Genomic DNA, 18,568 nt, shown 5'->3' on the forward strand with positions numbered 1-18,568 from the left:
CATCTTACAAATGCATTGGCACAAGTGTAAATACATCTACGGGGACAAAAGCAGCCGAAGCCACGCAAACACCAATTAGCCACACACAAAAACCAATCGGCAGCATATAGAGGAGTAAAGACGAGAGAAGAATGACCATAATCTTCTCTCAAGGCCTTTCCTCTGACACTGCACGAGGAGACTCGCGCTGCTCGCTGCAGGTTTCTGGAACTCTGAGGCTGCTATTATTATTTCCCTGACAACTTTCATTCACTTTCATTTCATCATTCAACCAGCCGAGGTCAGTTGGTCACACACACAAACAGACGCATAAACACATTCAGACCTTTAACCAATTCTCTCATTCAGCTGAATTACAAATCCAAGATTGGAATTTATTGAAGTGAAAATTAAATGTAAAAAGTCTAAAAGAAGGAGTCTGTGTGTGTGTTCCGTTCGTGCATTTCTATATATAAAAGAACCATATTAAACAATAAGCGGTTTTTAGGATGGTAATTTATTTTTTTTTCGGTGGGGAGGGGGCTGTATGGTCTGTATAGTTTTAAGTTAAAGGTGTAATAAGTGATTGTCCTCAGAACCAATTTAGTTTTTATGTTTGAACGTGTCTTTTTATCCTGATAGCAAACATTAAAGGGCATCTATGGTGAAAATCATCTTTTGTAAGCAGTTTGAACAGAACTGTGTGTAGGTATAGTGTGTCCACAGTCATATTGGGGTGATAGAAACACAATAAGTCTCTTTTTTAAATTTTCTGGCGTTAAAATAGGATGCAAATCCCTCCTATTTTGAGGCCCACCACAATGTGACGTAGGAGTGCGGTTTCCCGGCCACTGAATTGATTGACAGCCCCATATTAACATTTCTTCATAGTAACGCGTATAATCACATCAACAAGACAGGACGTGTGCAAAGCAACTGGATTAAAAAGATCTGTTCAGCTCTCTGTGATCATCAGCTCTCTGTGATTATTGAATCATCATCAAATGTGATCAAGAATGAGTTTTACAAGTTTAAAACGTTTTTAAAACAGTGCATGTTTGTAATGAATTACAGCGATTTCACCGTCTTTATCACCACAGCCTGTTAGTGCAATTATAAAAGAAAACATTTCAATCCCGGTTCAACGGATGTTCATACAGCAGTGTTTTTACAGACTTTACAGACACATTGTGGAGACATAAAAGACTTATCTTACCCGGAAAGGTATCGGACCAAGAAGGATTCATCCAATCAAAACATTTAGTCCGAACCTAACGATAGGTTGTCCTACAAGACTGTCAAAATATTTACTGTCATACCTCTGCACAGCGTCAGTGCAAAAATGATTACGTTATCAGCCTTTTCATCGACGTGGTTAAGACGTCTATGCAAATTTTAACAAAATACCTTCTTTTTTTTTAAAGTTGAATATGTGAAAACTGTAAAATATTTTCTCTCTGGTGAATGTTACGTGATATTGTAGTGATGTTGGCTGTGTTCGAAATTGCCTACTACTCAGTAGGTACTGCATTTAAATTTACTACTTGAACATTAGAAAAGTATAATCTATAAAGTATGAATGTCAGTAGTATGATATATACGGATATACAACATCTGCCATTTTGTCATGACCGCATGACCTACCTGCATCAGTTGCATCGCTTCACTCTCATTCATGAATTCTCTCACAGTGCATCATGGGATAGCCTAGTGACCATCGGATGCGCACTTCAGAATCTTGCTGGAAGTAGATTATCCGCGTACTTCCCGCATACTGTTCGTCATACTACTTGGTTCGTATACTGTTTTTAGCTTACTATATAGCGTGGAAGTATGCGACTTCTGATGCAACATTTGTCTAGTGCGCATTCATGAGTTCAGCAGGCATGGCTTTGAATGTAGGCTTTTAGTGCTATCAGGATAACAATAGCATTTTCCAAGATATCCTATTGCACCTTCAAGCATAAAAGCCGGCAGCTAGCTGTCTTCAACTCTCTGTATGTACTTTATGTTTATCACTATTATTGCTCATAGATGTGCTAGAAATATGAATGACACTACAAATCTTTTCATAATCAGTTACAACTACTAATTTTGTCTGGGACACAATAAAGCTCTGGAAAAAAAAATAAAACAAAATAAATTTATTTACAAGTAAATTTTAATGTCTTTGCCTTGTTAGCTGCATACTGGTGGTGGAAAAGAAGATCCCCCCAATTATGTGTAAAGTGCTTTGTGTGACCAGAAAAGCCCTATATAAATGTAAGGAATTATTATTCATATTCTTATTATTCATATTCTTATTCTGCATTGAACTACATGCAAAAGCCATTCTGACAACATATTTATGTAGGTCAACACTTATATCTCAGCACCTATAAGAATGATACATGTTTAAAGAAAGCAATGCAGAAACTGAGATCAGATCAAACCACCCTAAATCTGTAAGACTGAAGGACAGTGGCGATGTGAAGATCCATTTGTCCTTCCCCCCAGCAAATCCGGTGCTAAATCTAGCAGAAAAACGTGTTGGGCGTTTAGGAAACATCATCTCAGAGTCAGACCCTCAGTCCAGGCCAGATGTGGGCCAGATGTAGAGGACATATGGATGGCTAAAGCCGGTCCTGCATCAACCTGTTGTGTTATTAGAGCTGGTCAGGATGATAGGAAGACCATTTGGTCTGGTGATGAACGCAAGGGTAAAGGGGCAAGTCAAGGTGTTGGGTCGAGCCTTAAGCAGTCCATATGCTCAATGATTTTGCTATCACCTGCTCAGTTTGCTAACCCTGTGTGTGAGGGCAGACTGGGTGAATGAAGAAAGCACTGGCAGGACGGATGGTCAGGCAGTCTGGAGCACCTCTACCATGGGCTGATGAGTTGTGACGTTATGCCTGACTCCAAGTGCCTTAAAGAACTTGAGCCACCTGCTTTTAACACAGGTCATGAGCAGAGGGTCTGCAGAGATGGCCTTCAATTTAATTATTTTTATCATCCACACCACTATTGTACAGCAGTATTCATACTGTATGTTCATGAAGAACTCCCAGTCTAAAAAGAGTCTACAGCAATCTACAGTGGGGTCAAAGTCTTAAAACATGGAACCTACTCAGATTTGTATTTTTTATTTATTTAAAATTGCTTCAAGTGTCAAAAATTAATCTTTAGTTCAAAAGTTTGGGGTCAGTAAGAATTCAAAGATTAATGTTACTATTTTTGTAAGGAGTAACTGTTGTAGTTTTAAGGGGATAGTTGCATCTAAATGTAAATTTACTTACTATTTACTCACCCTCAAGTGGTTCCAAACCTTTATGAATTTCTTAATCCTGTTGAAAGAAGACATTTTGTATAAAGCTGAAAACCTGTAACCAATGATGTCCATACTAGTAGGAAAAACAAGTATGGAAACCAATGGTTACAGGTTTCTAGCTTTCGTCAAAATATCTTCTTTTGTGTTCAACAGAAGAAGGAAACTCCAACAGGTTTGAAACAATTGACGATTTCAAGTTTTGGGTGAAATATCCCTTTAACTTTAGTCTGACTGAATATATTTATTACATTCGATATCAACTAATATTTTCATATTTAAGTGTCTAAAAAAACAAATCAGCTTTAAACAATCCTCTAGATATCTGTCTAACAGCAATGACGCTGGCTGGTCAAAACTGTGCAGGACATTACAGAACTGAGGAGTGTGTTCTGGAGGAAAGCTGAAGCTGACGGGTGAGACGGGCTCCAGTGGGAGAGGTGGGAGACACAGAGACTGTTCTGGAAGCTCATTCCACTGGAAAAGAAGGCTGAGGGAGCCTGTAGCGGTGAGCTCAATATGGCCCTGCCACAGACGGACAGCTGGAACCACTAACACAATTAACAGCGGATGAGTTAGTACCAGACGCCACTCAGCCCCAGCACAATGCTGTAACACACACACTAGCATCCTAGAGCAGTCCAATACATAAAACATTCACATCTTAACAGAGCACAAAACATAAAATTCCAACAGAATTACTATGATGGACTGTGAAACCAGACATAAATGATTGGGGTTTGGATGTCTTTGATACTTGATTTTCAATTGTGACACACTATACAAACATAAATGCATTTGTGGCCATCCATCTTTTCAGCAGATCTGGTCCTTGAAGTATGTCTAATGATTATTTATTTCCTAAATATATACATAGATAAAAAAAAACAACTTGGGAAAAATCAATAAATTACAAATTTGGATTTAAAGCAAAGTAGCATATAAAATCTGACAAAAAGACAAAAGCTTTAATGAGGGAAAGAACTGCAATCCCATAAAGCATTGGAAATTATGATAATGATAATAATAAAAACAATGGAAACTATGATTTTTTTCAGTTGTTTATATCTATATTACAGTATTTTTCAAGCTCTTTGCAAGACAGGCATACATATAAAAATATTTAATAAATCAGAACAGCGAGGGAGAGCTTATAATGTGTTTCCCAGCAAAGGAGATAAAGATTTCTTCTCTTGACTCGCTAATAAGAGGAGTTTTCTGCACTGCATTTTGGGCAATGTGGTTTTCAGCATAAATTCCAGAACCGAGTGTTGTAGTTTGTTGATTACTTTTAATCTATTTTTGTCTATTAATTTTAAAATTTTGAAAGTACAAATCAAAACGGTTGCATGCAAAATATTAAAACATTTCTTGATTTATCATATTTTGTAGTGAAATACATAATCATTTTGGAGATTCTATATTGTTTCTGTATATAGGAGTACAGACAATTTTGTACAATATTCAAGCATCTTTTTTGCAAAGGGGCAAAAAGCAAATGTTTAACATTTATGTCATTAGGCACTTCATTTGTGGAGCAATTGAAAAAAAAACTTTCCTTAACCGTACTGTTTCCTTAATATTCCTCCATACTGTTTTCTTCCATATTTTTTGAATTATGTAAGCTCTTAAGTTGAATAGTAAAAAAAACTAGACTGAATTAGGGATGGGCAGTATAACAAAAAAATATTTCATGGCATGAAAAAGTTTATATCATCTTAACAATACCTTTTACAATACAGCTTTTTCTACAGTTAGTTACTGTACTTAAACAAGGTCTTTATATAATACACAAGCTTAAAATAAGAAAAGGACTTGCTCTTATTTTTATTCTTTTGTGTTTGATTTTTGATCTAACAATTATAGTAAACAAACATTTACATGAACAACAAATTCACTGTATGTCACAGTTTTTGTTGATAAACCTTATAATTATTATTATTATTATTATTATTATTATTATTATTATAAACATTTCTCAAGTACATCATCTCACATATCTAAATATATCCCAAGTAGGGAACAGTAAAATAAACTTAAATAGTTTACATATTTATGATTCATATTTATTCAAGGAAATATCAAACCATTTTTCTTTTCAAAAATACTAAAAATAAAGAATTAAAATCCTTGTATACATATTGAAACTAAGTGATCATTTTTTTGTTGAAAATGTAAAGCAATTTTCAACACTGCCTGTCTCCTATTGAGCATCTTTCTCAGCTTCATGCATGCTGCACGTGAGTTGGCCACACTTACTTATTTACATTTTGTGCTATATACGGAATTTAAAAAAAATATTTACGGTACACATTTCCTTCAGTGATATAGATATATACCGTCATACTGCTAGATTGAATCAAACAGCTCCAGTTGGCAGACATTAAAATAAATGCTGGAATTCAGGTTTAAATCTGTGAACAATAAAGCTCCACCTACTCTGATTTGATTGGCCATCTCAGTCACTTTGACACCGATAAACTGGAAGACCACGTCTGAGGCCTAAACATTTATAATAATACAATCTAAACAACAGACCACTGAGAGACCATATGAGAGACCATTTCTAGTTATTACAGGAGTACTTGTCTGTGGCAGTTACGGCCCTGCATAACCTATAACCAGATGAATTTTATAAAATGATGACAGAGCGATAAGATAAAAAAAAAAAAAATGAATAGATGTGAAGGCTAAGATAGCAACTAGCTGGCAGCACATCACCAACTCATAAAATCAGAAGAGTACTGAACTGAAACCAGGACATGAATACTTAAATCTCTTTATATCGGTAAAAGATGTGAAATAAGTACCATTAAACTTATGCAAAGTTGCAGCAAACGTAAAGACATCTGGGCTCAGGGTCACTGTGTGTGTGTTTACAGGCACCAGGAGCAGGGAAAGCCACTCACCGCTCTTTGGACCACTGCTGGCGCTGGTGCTGCTCAGATCTGTCCAGCTGGCAGCGTGACCTGGCCCTCGATCAACAACGCCAACAGCACTCAGCTGTCTAACACACACCCACACACACACACAAATGCTACTTGTTCCTCACCCATTTTATGTTTGGTGTTCATCCCACCTTCAAAAATGCTGTCCTTTAAAGCACCATATCTCAAAAGATGCCATTCTGCCACATTGTCCAAACTAGCAAATGTACAAGATGGTGTTCAAGATGGCGCAGCAGTTCAAGTACCCCATCAGACCAGCAGCTGTGACCCGCAGTTTGCCAGTCAACAAACGCATTAAACAAACAGGATCTTTCCAGTCAAGGACACGCCGGATCTCAGAAGCGCGCACACACATATAAACGGAGTGGCACAGAAGGCCTTCACTTGACCCCATGAGCCATCGCTCTGAAAGTGTACACGTGTGTGTGTGCAGAGAGTGAGAGTTACATTAATAGTGTATGCGAGGCAGAGATTCAGTGCGGTTAAATCTTTAACATGTTATAAAAACAGACTTGTGTGAACAGAGAGCCTGGCATTTGAGTGATTTCTAAACACCAAGAAGATTATTTTTATCTATCGGTAAAAGAATGTATGTATCAGTGACACTAGTAAGCGATATAGTTAACTGACCGGTATTTGAGCTTTTGAGATACAATGCGCATGCTGTAATTAAATTAAATTAATATTACATGCATTTTCAAATGTTTTAGAACAAATTAAGCAAAAGGTTTAATAAAATATTTTAAAGAAGGATTCATTAAACTGATCAAATGTAACTTTTTCTCACAAAGTTCATTTTTATGCTGTTGTGGTTTGAATTTTGTTTGTTAAAGAAAATCATAATATGTAACACTTTTCACCATTTATAATAACAGGAAATAAGTTTCATAGATATTTACATTAGATGTCGCCTATGCTACTGTTGTCTATTGGAAGGAATGCATCAATAGAGCTGCCATTTTGGTAAAGGGTAGCACTCCTTTGAAATAAATGTGGAACCAAGGTGCAGTGGAGCACTGGCCATCCAGAGCCATAGATATGTAAACATATATACCTATATCTATGATCAGGAGTTTTCCCGGTGGTCAGCATGCAAATATTTTTTTAAAGTATAAAAATTATAATTTTACATCACTTTTCTACATCGATGGATAAGTAAACGCACGAGCATTGCTGTAATTTCATCTAACAAAATTAGCATAAGCCTAGAATTTAGTGCAAGTTGGTGTTACTGTGTCTTATGGTCTGTGCAGTAAGCAACTGTATTACCGTCAATAATGTTTCTTGTTGAGCATAAAAGTTTGTGACATACAAAAATGTAAAAATGTGAAATGTGATGATTTTATGCTTTGTTTTCTTTGTTTGCTTGTTACTACACCCGTAGTCAGCGCAAAAGTCTAGCTTTTTCAGATTTGCTTTAGTCTTGACTAAGTGAGGTTAAAACAGTTTTGTCCTGAGAGCACTGTACAAATATGGCAGCGCTATTGGCACATGCTCAGTGTCCGTATGCGATGTCTACTGTACAGTATATATCTATGAATAAGCTTAAGCTTTTAATAGTAATAATAATAATAATAATAATAATAATAACAATAATGACATTTGCTTAAGCCTTTTCAGCATATTACTGTGTTTTGAATGATGCTGAGAATTCAGTTTTACCACCAAAAGAAAAAAAAAGGTCTCTAGCCTTTGAGACGTTGCTCTTGATTTATTTAATATTTTAATTTGTATATTAATTACTAATTAGCTCTTGCTTTGCTTATTAATTTAGGAAAAATGCATATATTTCAACACTTGTCCATCTGAGGAGAACATTTAAACTGAACACTACAAAATTCACAATCCTTTTTTATTCCCTTTTAAATATAGACATTATATCAGTGTTACCAAACAAAGAACTATGAGTATACCTTTATTTCTGACAGCACTGTGATGGTTTTATGCAGTCGCAATTGTATTTATGCATGTGTATATGCTCAAATGAACTTTGCGCTTAAGGCTGAGATAATGCCAGGTGAGCAGGACGCACATGCACACATATGCAAACCCACAGGTCTGATAAAGGCACAGTACCTGAGTTCATATCACAGAAGCACCAGAGAGACACCCAACTGCCTGGCAGGCTCCTGTCTGAGCCACCCAACCATTCAGCACGTTCAAGCAACATTTAAACAACAGCCAGTGAACCATTCAACCTGTACATGGCATAAAAATCAACCCCCAAGAGCAAGAATTTATCCAGCTATTTGAGTGACTGTGGTGCACAATTAGCCTTGTTTAAAAGTACTGACCCACACAGCTTTACATAGTGTATATTTAAAAATTATGACATACTTCTGACAGAGCTGGTTGAAAAGGATCTTGGGAGATACAGGCCCTTTTCCAGATTCCTTCATGCTTTGGAGGAACAGGAACATGGCTGAGGTGAGGGGTTCAGGGCTGGGCAACGTCACAGTCAGCGACCCCTACAAAAAAATTCATAATACACATAAGCTAAAGTGAATAAGATTATGAAAGAGGCTGAATTATTACGGTGTCTGGCAGTTGGAATGTACCAAGTTAGTCTCAGTGGAGGGGCTGATCTTCATCTTATGTCCTTTCTCCTTGACATCTTGAATCAGGTCATTCAGCATGTGGGTCTGAGAGAGATTCTAAAACCAAAAATACAGAGATAAGCAAACTCTCAATTGTTTTCTGTCTGCATTTTCTATTTACACTAGTGATGTGTTCGGGAAAAGCAAATCACATGCAAAGGGACATCAACTTCAGATCAAAGTTTAAAACTAACCTATAAAGACCAAACAAGATTAGGGCTGCAAGTATTTTATATTTAAGTATTCTAGCAAAGGTTGACAGTGACATTTTTCAAGAAAAAAAAAATCATAGGAGAGATAAATAAAAATGATCACAAGGAATGTAATTTATACTAGTTATACACTCACCAGCCACTTTATTAGATATACATGTTTAACTGCTCGTTTAATGCTAACTTCTAATCAGCCAATCACATGGCAGCAGCTCAATGCATTTAGCCATGTAGACTTGATCAAGACGATCTGCTGCAGTTTGAACAAAGCATAGTATTTCAGAAACTGCTGATTTACTGGGACTTTCATGCACAACCATCTCTAGGATTTACAGAGAATGGTTAGAAAAAGAGGAAATATCCAGTAAGCGGCAGTTCTGTGGGTGCAAATGCCTTGTTGATGCCAGAGGTAAGAGGAGAATGGCCAGACTGGTTCCAACAGTAACTCAACAGTAACTCAAATAACCACTCGTTTCAACAGAGTTATGCAGAACAGCATCTCTAAACGTTGCCTGGTCTAATGAGTCTTGATTTCTGCTGCAACATTCGGATGGTAGGGTCAAGATTTGGCGTCGACAACATGAATGCATGGATCCATCCTGCCTCATATCAATGGTTCAGGCTGGTGGTGGTGGTGTAATGGTGTGGGGGATATTTTCTTGGCACACTTTGGGCTCATTAGTATCAACTGAGCATCCTGTCAACGCCACACTATACCCAAGTATTGCTGCTGACCATGTCCATGTCTTTATGACCAGTATACCCCTCTTCTTATGGCTACTTCCAGCAGGATAACGCGCCATGTCATAAAGCGCAAATCATTTCAGACAGGTTTCTTGAACATGACAATGAGTTCACTGTACTCAAATGGCCTCCACAGTCACCAGAGGTCAATCCAATAGAGCATTTTTGGGATGTGGTGGAACGGGAGATTCGCATCATTGATGTGTAGCAAACAAATCTGCAGCAACAGTGTGATGCTATCATGTTAATATAGACCAAAATCTCTGAGGAATATTTCCATTACCTTGTTAAAGCAGTTCTGAAGGCAAAAGTGCGTCCAACCAGGTACTTGTAAGGTGTACCTAATAAAGTGTCCGGTGAGTGTATAAATACAAAAAACAAATGCATTTAAATTATCTTCTTTTGAATTATGGTATTAAAAATAATAATAATGAATAAAAACATTTCCATCACTGATAAACTAAAATGGTTCATTTGAAGTACAACCCATTTGAAGTATCCTGTTAAATTAATTTGAGATTCTTTCTTCAGTTGAACACAAAATAAAAAAATTTTTCAATGTTGGTGATGAATAGGCATTGACTTCTATAGTAGGAAAAAATACCAAAAATACTAAGGCAGGTTTACAACAGTCTTCAGAATATCTTCCTTTGTACTGAACAGAAAAGAAAAACTCATAAAGGCCTTTAACCCTTTGTGAGTGTGAGTACAGTTTTATTATTCAGGTAAACTACCCCTTTTATAGAGCTGAGCAAACAGAAACAAACAATAAACAAACGTCTGGAATGTTATTAATTGACTGTGTTTTATAAACTAAAAACTGACACTATAACAAATTTATTGCCAATTAATGTAATGAACTAATGTATTAGCTAACATTAAATAATGGGACAACATTGTACAGTGTTTGATTATGTATATGTGAAAAATCGGAAGTGTTATTAATAAACTGACTGCTTGTCACTTCTGAAACAAGCAACGGTTAAGTGTTTGCTCAAGCCTACGTGGGTGAATAGGCAGTGTTCAACTTTTGCAAATAACATACTTGAATTAATGCGTGGTAATGGGCCAGATCACAAACAACTGACTTCCACCATTCAAAACACTGACACATACTAAAAGTGAGTGCCACGAGTTCTCGGACAAGAGTATACCTGCATCACAGCATTGAAGAAGCAGGTGTTGCCCAGGTTGTTGATGCCCTTGACTGGGATAAGTGTGCTATTGACTGGACTCTTCCCTCTCTGAGTGTCCACATATTCAGCGGGTTCCTCTCGGAGCTTGATGAGTTTTGAGGATGTTCCTAAAAGACGGGTGAAATCACATTGACAAAGTTGTAGTTCATTACCTTTCTTTTTGAATGCTGAACTGCATCTATAAGTAAACTTATCTGAGAGATTATTACATTTTTCTGTATGTTCGTGATGAATCTTGTAGACAGATCTCCACTTAACATATTAATGCACAAAGTATGGTTTCAACATTTCAAAATAAGCACTTACAAAAAGTAGATATCTTAACTACGACTTTTAAGTTAATTCATTTGAGTTAAATGGATCTTCTGTTATGTGAAGATCTGGACTGGGCCTGGTCCCACTGTACGCCTGATTTTCTGCAGCAGAAATGGGTTAACATGCTGGGTAGCAGCTGGGAGTGGCTGCAGATGACAGCTGGATAAAACTCCGCTGGTTAGGGAGCAGGGAACAAGCCCAGCTGCTCCCCGCTACTGCCATAACTCTGCGGGAGCTTCTTGGCCCAAGCGGCCAAACACAAGGCCCACAGAGAGAGAAAAAGAGAGTTTGTCTGCAAAAAAAACTGCAAAACTCCAGAGAAATGACGGGTGAACTGCCCTCAACACTCAGGGGACTTGAAAGCAACCTGCATGATAATTCAGAGCGAGCAGTAGGTCCTGTAAATAGCTCTCAGTCCTCCAGAAGAGAAGCTGATGGTGACTATGGTTTAACAATATAGATACAATGACTTCTAACAATAACTGTCTGATAAATATGATAAAAATTCAACATATTAAGTAGAAATAGGTAATCTAAGAGTGATTGAATTTAAAATGACACTATTTTTATTTACTTTATTTCAATGTCAAGGTCATGAATTGTAATAAAACGAATAAAATCGATTAATATTCACGTTCTGTACAGTCTTACATCATCCAATTAGTACAATCAACATTTCAATCAAAACTTTTTGCAAAAAAAGTTGCAATCAAAATTATTAAACCCCTCTGCAAGTCATGCTGCTGCTATTAACTAAATTTTATGAAGACAGTTCAACAAACCAGCATCACACTAATACTGCATCAAATAATATCAACTAATAGTAAAAGTTTATTAAAAATTTGTGTGAAATTCTGAAGAGAAAGAATCTGATTGTTTCTAAATGCTTGCGTGTGTAAAATTATTCATCCTCAATTAACTGGAGTGTCCTCCTTCAAAGTCCAATGACCAGCAGGCTTCAGTTTTGCTTTGCTAATATGACCTGATTCTTCAAAGAGTCTGTGATATCCTTCATAGAAATTAGATTTATACCTCCTGAACCATCAAAGCATCTTTTAAGTACCCTCAAACAGTAAACACCCCAAAGGTGATGTTCAACATCTAGGTTGATGGATTCAAGTAAAATAGAGTAAGCAAATATTATGCTCACAGTTTTGATCATGAACATTTTGAAGTACACTCTTTAACTTAACCTTCATGAGAGAATATGATCTTTTTTATGCACTTTCTCTCACAGGATATTTGCAGGAATCCTAAAGGTAATTTCAATGTCTTTTTAAAACTTTTTATAGACGTTCTCAAAATATTTTAAGACCTCATCACCACTTCAAGGTCTAATCAGTTTCAAACCTTTAACCTAATAAACAGTTGTTAATAAACAGCTGTAGTTAAATAAATGAATGAAGCACAACCATACAACAGAACTCAGATAAGCTTGGAAGAAACAAAGTTAAAAGAATAAATTACACGGTCGTTTTCAGCGACAGGCTTCAGCCGCTATTTAAACTCGTCTTTCTCCAACCAGAAGTACGCAAACTTACATTTTCCCATTTTGCTGTCTGTTTTGCACTTAAGTTTCGCTACATGTGGAGAGCGTCACGTCACCTCTCTGCGTTTGTCGCAAATTACGTGACATCATCCAGATGGAGGAGCTTGGTCGGATGCGCCCCTACCTGAACCACTGGCATGGATCATGCACGGCGTTGTTAATATTAGGCGGAAAATAAATATATTTATGCTTTTTTAGAGTCTGAAAAACATGGTTAAGATTTTTAATACCCTTCAAAGGCCTTAATTTTCTCATAATTGATTTATCAATTATTTGAAACCTTTTTAAGACACCGTTTGTTATTTGTGTGGTGATGCCTGCGTTAAAACTAAAATATAGCTTCTGTGTGATTTTTTAAAAGTTTGATTTGCTAGACCAGTTTTTGCTCTGGTTTGAGGCCGGTTATTGGCCAAGTCATAAAAGACTGAATCATGAATAGCTATGAACTCATCTTTTTTTATATTTTTATACTGACTGGCACCATTTGTGTAAGAGAACACAAGTGTTCTGTCAAATTAGGCATTAATGAACAACTGTGAGCACCCAAGGCAACAAAAAGGAGAGAGAAAGCAAACATGGTGCTGCTTGATATTGTTAAGCATTACTATTTATCCATTATTTATGCATAAGCTATATAATGACCAATAAAGAAAAACAAACAATTTATGAACTTCAAGCTACCCAAATCTTCTAGATGCACTTTAAGACTCCTGAAAGGCAAAAATAATTGCAAAAATAATAAAACAAAACTAATTTATGTATATATATAATATATAATTATAATTATATATATATATATATATATATATATATATATATATATATATATAATTTATGTATATATATATATATATATATATATATACATATACATACATATATACATACATATACATATAGTGTATAAAATGTATAAAATGTCATTAGCATTGAGTTCTAGATATGGTTTAGCTGGACCATAAATTATTTTCCACAAATCTCCATGTCTCTAAAAAGGTGATGAGACACTGTACCGTGTGCCTCAAATAACTTAAAAATGACCTGAAGTAATTCATATCATATAGATGAGTGCAGGTTTTGTACATATCTACAGCTTGTTCTTCTCTCAAGTGGAATAATATGCCTTACTCTTGTGTCCCAATTGGTTTATTTTTGCATGAATGATTTCTGTTTAGAAAAGTGGATAAAATTCATAGCTTATGATGTTTACATGCCTTAGTGTGCACTGATAACCTTCATTGTTACCTACTGTCGGAAAGAACCACAAAGAAAACACACACACACACACACGCAGACACACACGCACACGCACGCACACGCACGCACGCGCACGCACGCACGCGCACGCGCACGCGCACACACACACACACACACACACACACAAGCTGTGAACAATCATGTGCTAGAGGTCATCTTTATGATAAACCACCAAAAAAAAAACAAACAACTAAACATATAATTACAAACTTGCCAGCTCTTGAATGATGCAGGATGTTTGGACGTCAGCCTTTGACAAATGCTGGACAATACCAGGGTCTTCATGAACATGCCTAGGCTGACACTGGGATTACCTTAGAAGCTCTAAAGGTAAATCAAATATTTTTTTAATCCAAGGCTACCATTTTTCAGTTTTTCCAAAACAGCAACGCCATGTTGAGGATATTTGTCACTATTACATTTTTAGCACTTTTAACCCTTGGGTAATGTTCAAATTTACTACTCTTTTGTTATATTTGTGGTTATTTTTGCCCCATTGACTTCTATTATAATGACATTTTTTTAAGCCATGACACTAAATAGTCATGTAATCTTGATTGTTGGTGTTTTTCGCTGTTAAGAAGAGGTCAAACTTTTCATTTTTACTGTTGATCATCAGTTGGTAGCATTAACCCTTTATACAGACCTGTGCAAGAAAAAAAGTTTGTTTTTATATGAAGTTCTATGGAATAAAACAGCAAATTATAGTGTCCGTGCATAAAAACACTATGTTTACCATGTGGGTTTCCTCCGAGTGCTCCGGTTTCCCCCACAGTACAAAGACATGCGGTACAGGTGAATTGGGTAGACTAAATTGTCCGTAGTGTACGAGTGTATGTGTGTGTGGATGCTTCCCAGAGATGGGTTGCGGCTGGAAGGGCATCCGCTGCGTAAAAACGTGCTGGATAAGTTGGCAGTTCATTCCGCTGTGGCAACCCCAGATTAATAAAGGGACTAAGCCGACAAGAAAATGAATGAATGAATGAATGAATGAATAAATGAATGTTTACTATGTTCTAAGAGCTGATGTGCTTATTTTTTATTTTTTCAAGCATATTAAAGTAAATGCACAAAGGTCTCTTTCACACTCTTGCACACATGAACCGTCTTTATAATGGAAGTCGATGGAGCAAAAACAGCCACAAACATAACGAAAGTCTAGTAAATTTGTCCAGAGTCTATTTGACAATTTTCAAAGCATTACCACAAAATATGTGTCAAAATAAGATTTGCCATCAAAAGATGCAGATCTCACCAAACGTTTGTGAGAAATAATACAGTAAGAACTTTCCCAATGATTATTTGATGTATTTGTTGTGGAGTTACATCGATGAGTCACACACAAAGTTCACACACGCACGCACGCACGCACGCACGCACGCACGCACGCACGCACGCACGCACGCACGCACGCACGCACGCACGCACGCACGCACACACACACACACACACACACACACACACACACACACACACACACAAGAAGCATTTGACTTTGCACTGATTTTGCATGGCAAATGTGACAAGATACAGTATACATCAATATACACTGGTGTATGGATATCCATTATGTTAATATACAAAATAAACCTGATTTAAGTCCACAAACCTAAATCCTACGTCACGTTGCGGTGGTAGAGCTACGCATGGATGGATTTGCTTCCTTTAACATCAGGAAATTTAAAAAGAGAATCATTGTTTATCACTCCAATATGACTGTGGACACACCATACCTACACATAGTTCTGTCCAATCAGCTTACAAAAGTTGATTTTCATCAAATAAGCCTTTTTAAAGTACATTTAGAATCACAAGATTTAATTTAGTTTATTTACTCATAGAAAGGTTAATGTTAGTATTTTGAAGCATTAACTGTCTATTAACTGCACTTTAAAAAGAAGCTGTCTTTCAAAATAGAATATTTGTAAAATAAAAAAGGTTAGCAAAAAAAAATTTAAATATAACCCAAAAGTAGTCAAATACAAAACCATTCTAGATGTGCATGTCTAAAACCATTAGACGTGCAATCTAAAACACTAAAATTAGTAGTAACCTACGACGCGCTGGTGGCTTATATATATTAGTTATTACAATACTACAGCAGCCAAATACTACCACAATACATAAGCCTATATTATAATCAATTAAACATTAAAAACTCAGCCAATGTATGAGGGAGAGGGTGGAAAAGTAATTTCCTTCAGGTCAAACTGATGTTGTCATGTCCATAGGTTCATCTTTTCCTATTCAGAATCCATACTGCCACAGCATCTGAAGGAAAGCCCAAGGTCAATACACATGCTCTGATTCAGGAAGTAAATTGCTTTTCCTTGGTGCAACAATGCTCTCCAGAGCTCTCTCAAATGTTATGCAGATCCAAACATACTTATTGCACAAACTAGCCCACTGTTAAGCCCTGTTCAGGGAAAACCCATTACAATCTGAAGTGGGCAGCTTCTGTGGCCCCATGATTTTCTCACAGAGGTTAATCAGCCATCAAAACAATAGACTGAAGTGCTGCAATTCCTAAGTGGGGCCAAAAGCATCTGGAGCGCTACACAGAAACATCTGGAAGTTTGTCTGTGTCCACACAGCCATTTGGGAGCGAGCCCATATGTCCACGAACGCTACTGTGCATACAAGTGCGACAACAGGGACACAGAGCTCATACAATGCAAACGTGGCAACAAAAAAAAGGTACGTTTTGCATATACTTGGTCCCATTTTTTTGGACGGACCAGGAGAACAAACAGTGCGATGTGGGAATGCCTATGAAGTTGCATCTCATCTGGGCCAACTGATCAAGGTAAACAATGTTCAGAGTGCCATCTGGCAGCGTGGCAGCGAAGGAGATACATGGAGGGGACTGGGGGGAGGACAGTGCCCTGAACAAGCATATGGAAAAACAGATTTTTCCTCTCCCTGCAGCAGTTAGCAAAGGCAAATGTCAGCATGCACCACGGCCACGCTTGACTGTCCTGCAGTCGCCACCACCACCTGGCTCTCCTTGCTCAGCCACCGAATATGGGCAGGAGTGACACTGTGGAGCATGTCCCCGGGGCAGCCTAAACGATCAGCGATCCACTGCTCTCCTCCCCTCCCAGCTCTCTCCAAAACACAAGTGCCAAAACAAGAAGTGCTTTTCTGATAACTATGCTAAAGTAAGATCTGCAGAGCAAAACAAAAGTTGTGATTTCATTGGCCACATGTCATTTTAGGCCCTTATGATGGACTTTCTGTGAAACAAAAAGATAATTAGCAAAATGTCTAAGCTGTTTTTTCTAAACAATGAAAGCAGTGACCAATTTCATTTAAATCATTTTATATAGAGAGCTATGGAACAAATTTGAAAAAACGCTTGAAAGTTCTCAGATGCTCAGTTTTTGGTTTTATTTGATATAGGTTTAAGTCAATTTTTAATATTTGGTTTACTCTATAAAGGTCTGATAACATTTCTTGCAAAAATAAATATTAATTCACTTATTTTCCTTCTGCTAAGTCCCTTTATTCGCCAGGTGAATTCGTCAACCACAGCGAAATGAACCGCCAACTTATCCAGCATGTTTTACACAGCAGATGCCCTTTCAGCTGCAACCCAGTACTGGGAAACACTCATACACTCTCACATTCACTACAGCAGGGCTGCACAATATATCATTTCAGCATCGATATTAATCATCCGCAATAGTATATTGCATATACATACAATCATTCGCAATAGTCACATCTCAGGACATGCAAATGTTGAGATTGTATTATAATTTATTATTTACATGTGGTTTTTATGCCTGTGATTGTATAATAAATTTAAAAGCATTCAGGCATTAGAAATTGTACCATATGTGACCTTAACTAATTTAAATTCTATTGAATTATTTTTATCATTCAGTTACTGTACTTGAATGCTGTTAGACTCTGGAAATGATAAAACACTTTATTTCAATTGCATCTTTTTCTTGATTTTATTTATAGATTGTTATGAATGAAAAACACATGCAAATACAGAAATTATTAGGGCTGTGCGATTAATCGTAAAAGTAATCGAAATCGACATTTTGAACCTGTAATTGATACAATTTTTGAAGGGGAATTTTTTTTAATTAATAGGCCTACCACGTGTGGGGTCATATGACCTCGCTCTGCTGAGGTTGATTTATACTTCTGCGTCGAGCGCATGGTTATGGTACAGTGCAGCCTTCGCATGGTCGCATACCCGCGCACTTCTTGAAAAATGTAACCAAACGGCGTACATTTGAACTGTATTGACAATGATTAAAAAAGCTGCACCAGAGAAGCCTTGAGAAGGCATATTTTCGATTGCAATAAAATTTTTATTTACATTAAAATATTTGTTTACAGACGATTCAAGAAATGCACTGTTTAAAATAGTATTTAGAGGATATATAAAAATGATTTGATTTAGAAAAAATGCTGCTTATTTTTTACTTTTGAAAACACTGAAAATAA

General features: G+C 36.8%; 1 protein-coding gene across 1 annotated transcript in view; it reads right to left on the reverse strand.

The window, feature by feature from the left end:
• usp45 (ubiquitin specific peptidase 45) overlaps nucleotides 1–18,568 on the reverse strand; it is a 58,299-nt gene that overhangs the window by 28,357 nt on the left and 11,374 nt on the right. Inside the window, 3 exon segments of the mRNA NM_001423966.1 lie at nucleotides 8,569–8,699; nucleotides 8,790–8,885; nucleotides 10,939–11,087. Coding sequence (NP_001410895.1) covers nucleotides 8,569–8,699; nucleotides 8,790–8,885; nucleotides 10,939–11,087 — 376 coding nt within the window.

The sequence above is a fragment of the Danio rerio genome, chromosome 16 (genome assembly GCF_052040795.2).
Source record: "Danio rerio strain M-AB ecotype USA chromosome 16, GRCz13ab, whole genome shotgun sequence".
Classification (NCBI taxonomy): domain Eukaryota; kingdom Metazoa; phylum Chordata; class Actinopteri; order Cypriniformes; family Danionidae; genus Danio; species Danio rerio.